This window comes from Corvus cornix, chromosome 4, assembly GCF_000738735.6.
Source record: "Corvus cornix cornix isolate S_Up_H32 chromosome 4, ASM73873v5, whole genome shotgun sequence".
In the NCBI taxonomy this organism is placed as follows: domain Eukaryota; kingdom Metazoa; phylum Chordata; class Aves; order Passeriformes; family Corvidae; genus Corvus; species Corvus cornix.
Window position 1 is genome coordinate 40599611 of NC_046334.1, and position 14700 is coordinate 40614310.

Genomic DNA, 14700 nt, shown 5'->3' on the forward strand with positions numbered 1-14700 from the left:
CATGATGGTCACATTCTCATCCTCTGCCATGAAGGATTTCAAATACTTTTGGGAGAAGTGAATGTGAGACTGTAGTCAAGAATCCTGGTACTGTTATCATGAACAGTGGGGTGGGGCAGCCACTTTATATATAAAAGAGGGATATGGAGGTTACAGAGAGAGAGACTACAAAGGCTGTGGGTCACACCCAGGGGTGGAACAAGCATCACTCCCTCTTCTATCTGGCTAATTGCAGAGTTAAGGTAAGATTAATGATAACCCATCACTGGGCCATCATGCCCACTGTAATCCCTCCAGCATATATCTCATGGCATACCTTGAGAAATCCCCTTCCCACATATGCCACAGTGTGTCTCATGCTGCAGGCCTCATTCCTCCAACTCGCTACTCATTGTAGCCCAGCTTTGGTTTTGTTTTGCTCTATTTTAAAGACCATTGGAAAAGCTGTACAATAATTTTCCTTTAAAGGGCTAAAACGAATCAAGACCAGAACTTACTAAACCTAAGAGAAGAGCAAACTCTGTGACATGAGTTTTTCATAGCAAAATAACTAAGAACTCAAAGAACATCCCTATGCCCCATTACTTTGAAGCAGATTAAGACAAGTCCTGTCAGTCATTTACAACATACAACCTTGCAAATGCTTGTTGTAATTCACAATCTACATGAAGAAGGGGCCTATTTAATTTTTCAACAGAAGCATGGGCAATAATCTGCCCAGAACTGAAACTTCAATGAGTTAAAATAGACCAACTCTTTCTCACAGAACATTTACACAAGAGAGAAACAGGATTGCTCCTATCCAGCAGGCAGTCATCAGGGAACTCATCTACAATGTTTAAAACTGCCTCCTCTGCATCCCTTTTGAACCTGCATTTCCCAGGTCTCAATCACTACTTTACTACCTGGCTGTACAATGGCATACAATGCTTTAAGGTGGCTTCTTTTCAACTTCAGGTGGTAAGGCAGATGGGGGAGAAAAAGAACAAGAGTAATTTGAGGAAAAAAGGATATAATTAAAGTTAAAATTAATCTGCAAAAGCTATCAGATCCTAAACAAGTGACACACATTGAAAAGCATGATACAATTTAGGAAACAGTATTTAATTAAAAAAACCAAGTACCAAATTCCTCTGGAAGTGAACATCAATGCCAACATTGTTTTTGCTACACAATTTAAAAAGAGTTTCAAGTCTTGTTTTGCAAGCACCCTATAGTAATTTCATATTCTGTCTTCCACTGATCTTAAAAAGACTGCTACAAGCTGAAATATCAGCAAAAATGTTTTGCAATTTTTGTAAAAGTCTGTTTCACAAAATTCAGAGTCAAGAGATATCAATTTACTATTTGTTAACATATTTTAGCTGAAGTTTGTAATTAACTCAATGGAAATTAAGAGTTATGAAGTGAAATTTCTCCAGTACCACAAATCTAGGTTTTCATACGGATTACACGTGGTACGCACAGAGCAAAGCCACTCTTATTTAAGGCCAAAAAGAGGAAAGCACACTGTTCAGAATGCAGACTTCCTTTTGCACTGGTTCTTATAGTCCCAGATATGCCCCAAGAGCTCCCTTAGGGAGCTGCAGAAAAAGACATTTTGGAAGACTGGTCCCTTGGGCACTCAGCTTCAAGGTCAGAGTACAAAATTTATTTTGAAACAGCTACCATGTTGATATAAATACTTTATCTAATATTCCACACACAAAGGTATCAAATTATCAGGAATTATCAGAAAAAACTGACTGTTCTCTAAACATGCTTTGTAATTGTATGCAAAAATATGAAATGGCTGTTTTCCACAGTTTATGCCCGAAAGTGTAAAAATAGTTAGGTTAACTTATAACCTAAACTTCAAGAAATTGAGTTAAGAAATGTATGATGACACTACTATCATATTACCATCACTGACATTCTGAATCTTCTTTGTAAGATATGAAACCAAACTATTTACAAGAACTGTTTCTTTTCTCAGCCCCTTCAGCAAAGTAAAATGTAGCACCAAAAAGCTCCAGTAAATTATCTGATCTTTCTTTAGTCTCCCCTTCCTCATTTTTTGTGATACGCAGAGCACTACTTTCAAATCTGCTTCAGCTACTCAGGTTTGCATTTCTAACACAGCCATACTATGTTTTACTTCTAACAACAGACATATATCTAACTTTGAGACACTTCATTCTGCCACACACAGTAGTGAACAGTTACTCAGATCTAAAAGTCGTATTTTGTACTAATATTGCATATAAAATGCAGATAAAAACATGAACTGAAAAATTATTTTAGGAAGGGAAATAAAATTCTTTGGTGAGCATAGAGACAATACATGGAATCTGTTTCTTTGCATTAAAATCTTGTCGAGTTGAACAGGACTCATACTCTGCCACTCTGCGATTTACACGAGTTAAAATCTGCATGAGTTCAAGTTTCCTTGCGTGTTCCTTCAGCATTTTACACAGTGACTGAATAAACCAAGAGCCTTCAGCTGAATTCCTCCAGGAGTAATAGCCTGTGGAAGAGAGCAATGTCAAAGTGATCAGATGGAGCAGCCTTTGATACAGGACAGATCAGCAATTAGGGGAACATTGCATTGTTTCCAATACCAATCAGTGTTTTAAAATAAAAACTCAAAACCACCAACCAGCAACATTTAGATTTTATAATCTCCACAAATTCCAACTCAAAATTTTTTTCTAATCCCATCATCTTCTATAACCTAAGAAAACCTTAAGTATGAAGAAAATCAAAAGGCAGGAAAACTACCTTCTGCTGCAGCAAGCGTAGTCATTAATACCTATTTTTCATGGAGTACACAAATACAAAGGAGAGGTGACAGTACAGATGGAAAATGGGTTTCAGTGTCACTAGCTTCAGGAATATGTGCAGAATTAAAGACTGAACCTACTTCTGCTGAGTGGAAATGTAAAGCACTTATGAAGGGCACTGCCACTACCAATTTTGCTTAAGGATGCAATGCAAATACAGTTGGATAGACAAATAATATGATGGTGTTTATCATCCACTTCTGCATATCTGATTGTTTGGTTCTCTGAGAATATCTTTTCGTCTTGCTGTACATTATTTGCACAACTCCAATTAACTAAATTTCCAGCAGATGAACATTCGAGGGTTTGCTAGTGAGAAGGATATACTCAGGGTTTGGTAGGGGTATTGTAGGAACTGAGAATAGCCTCAGAACCACCTCAAAAAGAAATCAAATCAAGGTAAAACATGTGACTGAGGGAAGTAAATATATATTTTCATGAAAGAGTGTATTGGGTCTGGCTGAGCATTTTCCCACAGCAGCCCTCAGTGCTGTGCTTTGCATTGGTAGCTGGAAAGGTGTTGGTAACACCCAAGTGCTTCGGCCACTGTCGAGCAGTGCTGCCTCTCCAACATTCCCCCTGCCAAGGGGCTGGGAGGGGGCAAGATCCTGTGAAGGGACACAGCTAGGACAGCTGACCCAAACTGACCAAAGGGACATTCCATACAAGTGAAGTCACCCACTGACTAGGTCCAACTCCAAACTTTAATTTGTAGCGTGAGTGCAGGCGGACATGGACAGTCTCTCACCTGGAGCTGTAGAATAGGCATACAGGAAGTCTGCTTCTACAGGTATTTTCTGACACACTGCTTCTTCTGATCCACTGTCTGTCTGGATACCAGAATCTAATTCTGTCCCTCTACAAGCCTATTTGGTGGAAGGAAGAATGGAAAATAATATTAAAATTAAAAAATAAAGGCAGTGGTCTTTATAAAAATACTGATATTTTGTGTTTTAAAAATAATAATATATCATGATTAAAAACCATACGTCATAATTAAAAACCCGCAAAAATAAGAAGACTTTATATGTCACATTTCCATTAGACAGACTCAGAAGAAAAGCAGTAACATTTATTTAAATCAGCTACATAGCTTGGGTAAGACAGATATTAATTCCAAAGTGCACTCAGAAACTCATTAAATATTGCCTAAGATTTCATTTAATACATAGAATTAGTGCAATATCAGCTATTATAAATACTGCCTACCTAACAGGGAAAATGGTGCCACTTTAGACCTGAAGAGAATGTTACTTTGAGAGCAACTGCATTCAAATCCTTTAGAAAGGATTAACTTTTTGCACTAATAATTAGTGGGAAATGGTATTTTTTTTTTTAACTATCTGGCTGATTTGATGATCATTGTTCAGCTGTACATCACCTGAATGAAGAAGAGCTTCGGTTTTCCTGCTAAACTTCTGCATCTGTCACCCCTGAAAAGGCTTGTTAGTGCTTTCAGTTCAAGAGGCCCATCTGTACCATAGATCAATCCTTCGTCGCCATGGCTTAGCAACACGCAAACAAAACTGCTTCGCTTGCTGTGATCTTCTTCAGAAACTTGAAAGCAAAAAGAGAATTATCTTAACTTCCCATATTCCCTCAAAATTTTGAACATGTGATCCTTCCTATGTCACAGAAGTCTTTAAGAACTAATTCACATGTTTAGAAACCTGCAGTTTTCACTTCTGAACAGAAGCTCCCTGCCTACTTTACCTCAGGAGGTTGGGCACAGGACACCCCAAATTAAGGGCCAACCCTACCCATTGCAAGACATGGTCACACAGCTAGGTCAGGAATACTGTAAGGAGACAAAAAGGGTATTCCCACAGTGTCTCAAAGTCTGAATGACACACCTCATTCATGCAATAATGGCCAGTCTTGTGATCTGGGACTGGACTGATGGAACATCCTGAGTTTTGGGAAAGAATGGAGAAGTCCTACCTCTCTTTCCACTTGGGGATGCCTCGACTACTTGGATTATATGGGAACTAAACATAGCACGGCAGTTGCTGCTGCTCCTGCAGGGACCTAGGTACTAGCAGTACACTTCTCTCTTGCTCACTTTTCACCTGTAGTGAGGTCTAGAAAGATTTTTGAATCCTCTTGATTTTGTACTTACAGTTATTTAAGCTTGATATAAAGTGTTTGTAGATTTATACTTTTTTTTTCCCTCCATCTTGTGGTATACAAATAGCACAGAATTTAAATTCTCCAATGTCTTTTGTTGCCTGACATTGTGGGAAATGTACTTGAGGACCAAGATGATTTTTTCAAATTTATGAAAAGACAAACAAGTTTTAAAAAAAATGATCCAAAAGAAACTATGAGTGGTAACTCAGAAAGATGTAAAAGTTTGTAGATGAAAAATGAAAACAGTCCCTAAATCTGAAGTCTTACTGTTTAGTGCTTACCAAACCACTAAATTCCTGTTCTGGAATAAATTAACTGTTTCAACTTCACTCAAGTGATGTACACTGAGGCATCTCTACAATTTATGGACAAGCACTGCATTTAGAAGAGTCACATTTTCAGCTACTGTCAACAGACCAGCTGCAACAATACTAATAAATTAACCATACCTGGGAACACTTGCTGGCATAAACACTTTCATTAAAAAAAAAAAAAACAAACCAACAAAAAAACCCAACAAAAACCAAACACAAAAACCAAGACCAGAATTGCTGCAGGCTAACTGCTGTTGGGAATAATCACTGGACTACTTTTACTGTCTGAGTGTGACCTGGAACAGTCTGGAAGAGCACTAGTGAGCATGAGTCACAGTCATGGCAGAGAACCTTCCATGACTTGACTAGAATGGCCTGTGTTCCAGGGCTACTGATACCTCCAGGCACCATTTAATATAAGGTCTAAATGTAGCCAAGTCCAAACAAAGCAGGACTAACACAGTAGTATAAAGCTCTCACTTGAGAGAAGGGTGTTTTGTTTCACAAGATAAACAACATGTGAGTTGTTTAACCAAAAGAAAATTCAGTCCATGCATCTGCAGTTCTGGTCCCTCAATCAGAACCCCTCTTTGGGCCACACCACTAATCATTTAGCACAGAACCCCTCTACCCAATCTAGCAGTTTTCTTTGCAACTCACAGAGCTTCAGTGATCCCAGGGTCAGAATACAAATCAGTCTGCATTTAAGTTTCAGCCTTTTTTCCAGCCTTCTTTAGAAGATGAGAAAGGATATGGAGACAACAGTCATGACACAAAACATGAAGAGACAGCAAAGATGAATAAACATAGAAACTGTGATGTACATGTCATCCTTAGCGATAAATCACCAGAAGGTGTGAAACATCTAAAAGAACCCAGAAACAAGTGAGGGCTAGAGATGTATTTGGAAACAATGGTTGACCTAACGCACACACTGAACATGCAGTAACTTACCATTTTTCAACAGCTTAAAAATGTCCCCACATGAAAGATCATTGTTGATCTTTATTTTATATCCCAGCTTCATAAAAACTTCTCTGACACTTGCAGCATCTGCATCTGTCCCCGAACGAGGTAGCATCCCTATACATAAGGGAAATGTGTTATTTTTTTATATTATATACATGGCATGGCCTGATTGAGCCAAATTCTCTTCTCGGTTATACCTGTATCTATCTGAAATATTCCATTATTCCAGATTCACTCTAACAGAGAAAACATTGCACTGTTACATGTGCACACCATCTCCCATCCTCTGCACCTGTATTGTAGATTTATCTATATCTTATTTTTATATCTACTTATCTATTTAAGGACATAAGAAAAATTCCATTTGCAAAATAGAAATTATGACTAAAAAGTAAGACAGACTTGTACTGCTGATCAATTTTCCTCCTCCTTACCGCTATACCCTAATGTGGTCCCTCTATGGATATTTGGAAGAATGGACTGAAATGAATCACACCCATGACTTAATTTTAGAGTGCAATCGAAACTGGTCTGCATATTTAATTTTGAAGAGTAACACACTAATTTATCTAAATTAAGGAAAAAAGTCAAAAACTTGAAAGTGGTACCAGTATGTCTGTGGAAGTTCTTATTGTTTATTATTATACATTCCCCCATCTCTGGATAATCCATTCTGTAACTGTAGTCTGGCAGAATTCCAGAGTCCATAGACTTGCTAGCAGGTAGGTTCTTTCTGTATAGAAACCAGACAAAATTTAGGTGTTAATTTCTGATCTCTTTTTTCAAAATAATGACAATAATAGGCTATTCTAGCAAGCCCAATGAAAGTGCTAAGTTTGCATTTGTAGTAACCTTCTGTGGAACTTGGAACAAGCTTAAAATTAAAAGAATCAAGGAAGAACTGTGTTTAAAATTATAATGCTTCTGCACAGGAGAATATGAAAACTTAGTTTAAGGATGCCAATTACTGTATCAACAAAAACTCAGTTGGGTTTTTTTACTATCATCTTTTGAAATCTATGTACCTGGAGGAAAGGTTAGCTCTGAGAAAGCAAATCTGTTCTGAATTCTAACCAAAAGTCATTATCATTGAATTTTCACAAGAAAACATTCAAAACCTAAAAAGATGTGGCAGATGTGTGCTCCTTTTCTGCTTAAGCAATAGCCACCAGCATGATGGCTATATCTGGATGAAGCTGGACTTTGGGGAGATAGCTAACACAATAGCTAAGAGCCATAAGTCTTCTCCAACATCTAAGGACTAGCTGAGCATGCACCATACCAAAATACAGCTCATATGCAAGTATGACTGTAAGTCATTTATCTTACTCCACATGCAGCAGGCTACCCACCAGGATCTCCTCTCCAGAAGGGATACCTCTCTAGGTTTCTCCTTGAGGCTGAGACATGCCTCACCACAACAGCTTCTAGATAAGTAATTGATAGCATGTTAAAGCTGCAAATCTTAGCTACGTGATAAAAAGGATTGATTGTGCACATATAATCCTTTAGACGTAAACCGTTGACCAAGTCCAGGACTAAGTCTTAATCCAGCTGCACCCAGACTTCACTCTGAGAAGGAGTTTAAAAGTCCTTTGTCCTTTCTGAACATAAGGTCTCAACAGGAGGGTCTCCCCAACAGTTTTATCTGACCCTGTCCTCTATGCTGTAAATAATCAAGTGTACCTTGCCATGGAATCTTGTTAAACCACTGCTGTACCTACTACTGAAGGTTGTTAAATCACTGTTTTATATCAATAAACCTATTGCTACTTCTTCTCTCTTACAAGTGAAGTGCATCCATTCCATCCACGACAAAAGACCAAGACTCTACATGCAGCTGTAAATCTGCACACCAATTAATGAGCACAACAACCCCCCCACCACTCATGACTCTGCAACAGCTGTCAATTTTCTCAGTCCACAGATGCTGAAGCTGGTATGAATTTTCTCACTTAAGCACATGTGTAGTGTAAGTTGTTACAACACTGGGGCCTGCAATCATACTATATTTTACAAATAAAAGGTCCATAATGCTCTTAAAACCTAATTTTTCATTGAAATATTAAAAAGAGTCAAATTAAGTTCCTAGAGAGAGCATAATCTGATGACAGTGCTAGACCAGTGTAACAACTAGCTGGCAGGACTGCGTTTCCTCCCTTCCACTCCCTAAGCTCCTCTTGCACTCCTGCTTCCACACACACAACTCTACAGCAGGTCAGCTCAAGCAGCTGAGCTGTCTTCTACAGGCTCAGGTCAGCTCTAGGAGCACTGCATAGAAAGATGTGAACATTTATCCTAGGGTGAGACACAGATGTCTCTTCTTGAGAAGAGCTAAGCACTTGATAGTACTGTTAAGCTAAGCCTAGCTGCACCTTAAAGTGTTTTGCTTTTTAGTTCCTTGTACATTCATGCAGCCTGCTCTGTCCCACACTGTGTATTTTCAAAGTCAGTACAACTCTAAGAGTTGTTTATGATTATTACAATTTACGATAATTGAAACTTTTCCATTGAGCATAATTTCTTTTATGGCTCTTACCTTCCATTACAGCACAAGATTCCTCAAGACTTAAATTGAAGACTTAAACCAAAAGCACTTGACTTACCCTTTAAAACCTGGAATAGATTTTGCATCTGCCAGATCTTCCCCCAGATGTGGTCCATCTCCTATGTCTGTCATCATTGCTTTCAATTATCAGCTTGAAAACGCAAGAAAATAGAAGCATTATGACAGTTCACAGAATAACTTTAGCCTAATATATTAGTAGGGAAAAAAGCCCCAAAAGGTATCTCTGAGTAATCCCTACACATTTCGTATTTGAAAGAAGAACATGAAATGTTTTTCTAAAAGTACTCTGGGAAAAAGTCTGCAGACCCCTGTGACCAAATCATTGAAAACACCTACAAAAAGCAAGATAAGACACAAAAATTGATAATAATCTTTAAAATATTGCAAGGTCCCCACATGCATCAGAAATTGAGAACCAAAATCAAGCAATACAAGATATTAGATATGTGCAAAGACTAACATAGATTAGAAATTGGATCATAGTAGTTTGAGAAATGAGTCATTTCTCTACATTCCATTTCAAATGAAAATATCACTGCATCCCATTTCAACTGGTGTATGTGAAGGTGTAGATACAAAAATGCTGCTAGCGAGGATTTTCTTGCTATTTTCTAAGTCCATGAGAGACTTTTCTCTCTCACAGAAGAGGTAGCAGAGTTATGTAAACAACCAAGCCACTTGCAACCTTGAAAAGTCTTGTTTATGGTATAGTAGGAAAATATTTTGACAATGGATGTTTTAGGATTTTAGCCAATCACCCCCAAGGGGTGGCTGATCCTTTGTCCAATTAGACTGTGAAGAAAAAAGTCTATAAAAGGGTTTGTAAAATAATTAAATAAATCAATCTTGCTGCACAATTCCTGCCTGTTGGATCTTCTCTCCTCCTCCTCCCTATGGCTGCGGGACATGGTGATATACCCTAGGGCCCAGGCCTGCGGTAATATGAAGGCAAATACAATAGTAATAAAATAAAACCACAATAATGTAACTTTAAACAGTTGATGAAATGAACCCTATGCTGTGGGTTATTTACTTTTATGAGAGCACAGGACAATAAATTATAATGGGTACCAAATCAGAAATAAATTTAAAATCATCAAACCTCCCCCATGGTTACTTAGTGCATAATCATGGAACATACTACCAAAAGTTACCTTAAACTCAAGTTTCAGAAAACAATTATGCATCATAAATTTAAATTGCCAGATAAGACAAAGTAATAAATGCTTAGAAGTGCTGAGACCTCAATAAACAAACAAGGCATTACAAGGCAAGAATTTTGCAAAAACTTACTTTAGCAGATACATTTATGATAAATAAGAAGGTGTAAGTAACCAGAACAAGTAGCAAGATTTGCTGGACAGATATGATGAAGATTCTTATTCAAGGCTTAGGTTCTTTAGGGCAAACTATATTTGCCATCTTACATCATGATATTATATTAAGCCTCAACTTCATATCTATACTCTTGTTAGTATAACACAAACACCCATTTTCGTGGCAACGATTACTGATGCATCAGAAGCACTAATTTGGTTATATATAACCTTCTTTCTTAACTTGTTTCTAGGAAGACATTACATTTTTAGTGACTTCAAAAGATCTTCAACGTTACTCTGAATACTATTTCAGAGCACTGATGTAATTAAATCTTCTTCTTCACCAAATTATTCCACACTTGCAACTGTATTATGTAATGCAGCAAACAGGAAATTTCCTGAAAATACATTTTCGTAAAGTAGTAAATAAGCTTGGTATTTTAGAAATAAAATGTTTAAAATACATTCTATCATTATGTTTTAGAAATTTACTTTAAAGACAGTATAATGGGGCAGGAACTAAATCTACAATGCTGAACTCAACTGCCTAGCACCTTGATCTGGATTCATTCACCCTAACTTCAAAGTCTAATTCATTAAAAGTACCCTATGGGAAGAAAAAGGCAAGCAGCTCCAAAGGGCAATTCAAACGCCTATGACCTGTGGCATGACAGTGATCCAACCCTATGCTGTATGGCAGGGAACATTAGCATTGCCAAAAAGTCTAGTCTACAGTGACAACTGGTGTGTGCACCCAGCTCTAACTGAAGAGCAGAGCTTCTGGTCCCCAGGAACTGGAAAGGATGGCTTTCATTGACAAGAATGCTGTAAGTTCTCCTGCTCCAGCACAGCCCAGTTTCCAGGAGTTTCTGACTTTTTCAACCATCCCTACTGCAATCATCCTTGGCTTTGGTTCTCAGCTTTCCTGAGCTCTCAGCCTGAGCAAAATTTGTAGGAAAACATCCAAGGAGACCAACCCACCATTCTGATGCAACTCATACTGCTCTTGCTCCTGGAGAAGAACTTTGTGCAAGAGCACAACCCAAACCCTTCAATGTGGCTGGGATTAATAAGAGAGACAGGGAAATGGTTTACTTCCTTCATTTGTTCTTTGTCTGACAACAGTAATAAACAGCCACACCATATAAAAAAAAGCACAGCATCATGTGCCAACTCTATTAAAACCAGCTAGCAGGTGTACTGAGAGCAGTGTAGCTGTGTCAGCACAGAAATCAACTTCTGCTAAAATCCCTGGTGTTTATCCCAGCTGTTTGGCGCTATGAAGTTCTGCAGCGCCAGTGCTGAAGTACATGAAGGAGAGAGTGTAAACTAGTAAATATGTGCCTACATGACCTGTGGCCAGCTCCCAACAGCTATTTGGAGAAAGACTCAGCCAAAGTACAGGGAAAGCTAACACTCTCTGGCCAACAGATGAGCCCCTGGAATCATGAGGGAGGGTAAGTGACTCATTAGGCTGTCTTGGGTTCACATCAGGTGTGCTCCAACCAAACTGCTGAACAGCAGCAGACTTAACTAAGCAAACTGCAGACCCAACTGGCTGTGAGCACTGAATGCTTCTTACAACATAAATGTTCAAGCAGGATGCAAACACTAAGAGAGATCTTCAACATTTAAGTGACCTTAAATTAAGACTTATCTCCTTGACCCTTCTGCAACCCTACAATGTAAAGCTCTAAAACCGCTGTCCTTGATCCAGCGCCAAAGAAACAATGAAATTGGAAGAAACCCGCAATTACAACAAACTATAGTACTTTCTTCCTGAAAAATGTAAAGCACAACTTGTAATACCATATCATAAAAATATTTCTTACTAAGGCCTCTGCAGGCCTAGTTCACAGCCTACAGTTTCAATTGTTTAATGAAGTGTTAGAGCTTACTGCACTCTACTTCATCACAATTGGATCTTGTCTGAGAGACTTTGCAGAAGTAATAGGGATTGTCTGGAAAAACTGGTTATAACACGTTAACTATTTGAAATTTGCATGCTTGATCTTCAGAACAGAATCTGTAACTCACTTTTAATATCCATCAATTCCTGAGCACCCTCAGGCACCAAGTCACCTGCACTTTAAAGAACAAAAGACACCCACAAAGAGATCTCTCTTTTGTTGCTAGGCACTCAAATGGGCGTTTGAACCAGCAGGGTATTTTATGCTCTAAAGCACCGGTCAGGGTAACAGCAGTGCTCTCCGGAGGATGGTGCTGATTCTAACAGGCTACTAAGAATTGCCTCATCTGGCTTTAGGTAATGCAGTGATGCCATGCATTTCCCTGTGGAGGATGATCTCATCCTGGTGGGGGGAGGTGCGGGGGGGAAGAAATCACGACAGTGCTTTAAAAATGTATTAAAAATTTTTATTCTGCTCTTTGATATTATTTTCTCTGAAAGCTTAGGTAAGACGAGCTTTCAACTATAAGGAAATATAAAAAAGTCCATGAAAAGAGCAACATAATTTTTATAATCTAGCAAAACATATTCTGCAGATTTTAGCAAGCTTATTTTATAACACTTTATCTGAAAAAATACAATTAAAAAAAAAGAGAGACAACAAATATAAAGATGATACTACAATGGTCTTTACATATACTAAGTAGTAAGAAATAAAGTGGCTTGAAAAGGCCCAAAGCTATGCTCTGCAAGCCACCAGAAAATGACCGGTGTCTCTCTGTACACCAATACGAGCAAAAATATTTTTCCCCTACATAAATGCAGTTGTTCCAATGCTTTTCTTTTGACAGGAAAATAAATAAAACAACATTTTACTCCATTCCAGCCTGGATTCACTTATTCTACCTAGACCTAATGAAAATAAGTTCACAGCATCATGTGTCACCACTGCCGTAAGAACCACCAGGTTCCTTTTTAAAGCAATATTTATTTGAAATGACAACCAACAAGAGAAACGAATGGTATAGCGATAAAAATAATACCAAAGCTTCTCAGACAGGGGAGAAAGCAAATAACTAGTCTTTAGTTACCAACTGGATCCTGAAATATGCAAACCACAGAAGACAACACATGTTCAGTATATATCTGCTGCTACAAAGCAAAGACTGTAGCACTACTAAAACACATGTTCAAAACTGACATCAGTATTGTAAAACATCTCTTTCAAGATTAGAAAAGGGCAGTATTCCATCTCACATGACTGCAAGAGAAAATGTCAAGCATTCAAAGAAGGTATTTTTTGTACATGAACATATACACGACATAACATGATACTAATGCAGACATGCAAATTAAAAATTTTCCACCCTACAATGTATAATGCTAAACAATAATTATCTGACTAATAATGTAAGGAAAATATAGAAGCTGACAATATGAAAAAACATTTTAAATATATCATTAAATTTTCTGTGTGACACTATCCCCCTACTAAATACTGCTACCACCGAGGGAAGCAGGCCCATACATGTGACAGCTCTTCACATTACTTCTGGTCTTGATGTAGTTGTTGGAAAGCCCTGACACTGAGTCAGCATTCTGATCTTCCAAAAGCAAACAGACTTTTAGGTACTCAGCATGAAGCTGTAAAATCATCTGAAATTACTCCGAGTGTAGATGGGACCCTTGCTTATTAATTCAGCTGTACCTATTAACCCCACCACCGCCGCTATAAGCAACAGCCATATCTAGTTCCTTAATACCAAGGACATGATGTGTTAGTTTGAAACCTACCACCTGACAAGCAGCTACCTAAAGGAGGGAACTATGAGTTAGAGGGTAAAAGACTACAGATGGCCAGCTCTATCCCTCAGTCCAGCAGGAAAGAAAGAGGACACAATACACCTCGGGCAGCACCTTTTACATGCTCTCAAAAGTTAGTCACAGTGGCTGCCAGGACCCCAAGCATGGTTTTCGTCGGTACAGACGAGGTTTAACACCCTTTGTTTTGGAAGGTCCGAATACAGATTCTGACCCCGTGTTTCCGGTTAGTTAATGGTCTACCATGGGGATACCAGAGAGCAGCTTAGAATTAAAGCGCCTTTCCCCCTCTCCCCCCGTTTCGGCAGCTTCTCCACAAAAACAGGCTGAAAGGGACCAAACTAGCTACCTTAAGCTTCTGGAAGACTAATACCTGGGGCTCCGCGCTCTGCCCCCGGGCAGGGGGTAGCGGCGGGCTCTGGGATGGCACCGCGGGCGCTTCCTCCCGCCTGGCCCGCGGGTCATCCGCCCGCACCACCGACCGACCGAGCGCCGGGCCTGCGTGGCCGGGAGCCCCGAAGGCAGCCGGGGGAGAGGCGCTCTCAGCCGGGCCCGCCCTGGGCGAAACGCGGCTCCCCTCCTGCTCCCCGCAGCCGACATCCTCCGGGAGAGATGCGGCCGGCCAGGCGGACCTAGAGAGCCACAGCCTCGTCCAACCCCACCCCCGGCTTTGTTCGGCCCCGCCGCTGCGGCGCCCACATCCCGGCGCGCTCGCATCCTGACTCCGCCACCACCCACCAGCTCCGCCGCCTGCTCGCCCCGCCGACGCTGCGCTCCGACCTCGCTTGGCTGTGCGCTGCTCGGCGCGGAAAAAGCCCGTCGCTGCCCGGCCCGCCGGCGCCCCGCT

General features: G+C 39.7%; 1 protein-coding gene across 1 annotated transcript; it reads right to left on the bottom strand.

Annotated features, from left to right (window-relative positions):
* Positions 1 to 1083: 1083 nt before the first annotated feature.
* CASP3 (caspase 3) lies at positions 1084 to 14680 on the bottom strand. Its single transcript, XM_039550801.1, has 7 exons — positions 14592 to 14680; positions 8842 to 8934; positions 6844 to 6968; positions 6221 to 6349; positions 4204 to 4379; positions 3571 to 3688; positions 1084 to 2506 (listed from the first exon to the last, which is right to left on the bottom strand). The coding sequence occupies exons 2-7, from the start codon at positions 8916 to 8918 to the stop codon at positions 2280 to 2282; spliced, it is 852 nt and encodes a 283-aa protein (XP_039406735.1). The 5' UTR covers positions 8919 to 8934; positions 14592 to 14680; the 3' UTR covers positions 1084 to 2279.
* Between the last annotated feature and the right edge of the window lie 20 nt (positions 14681 to 14700).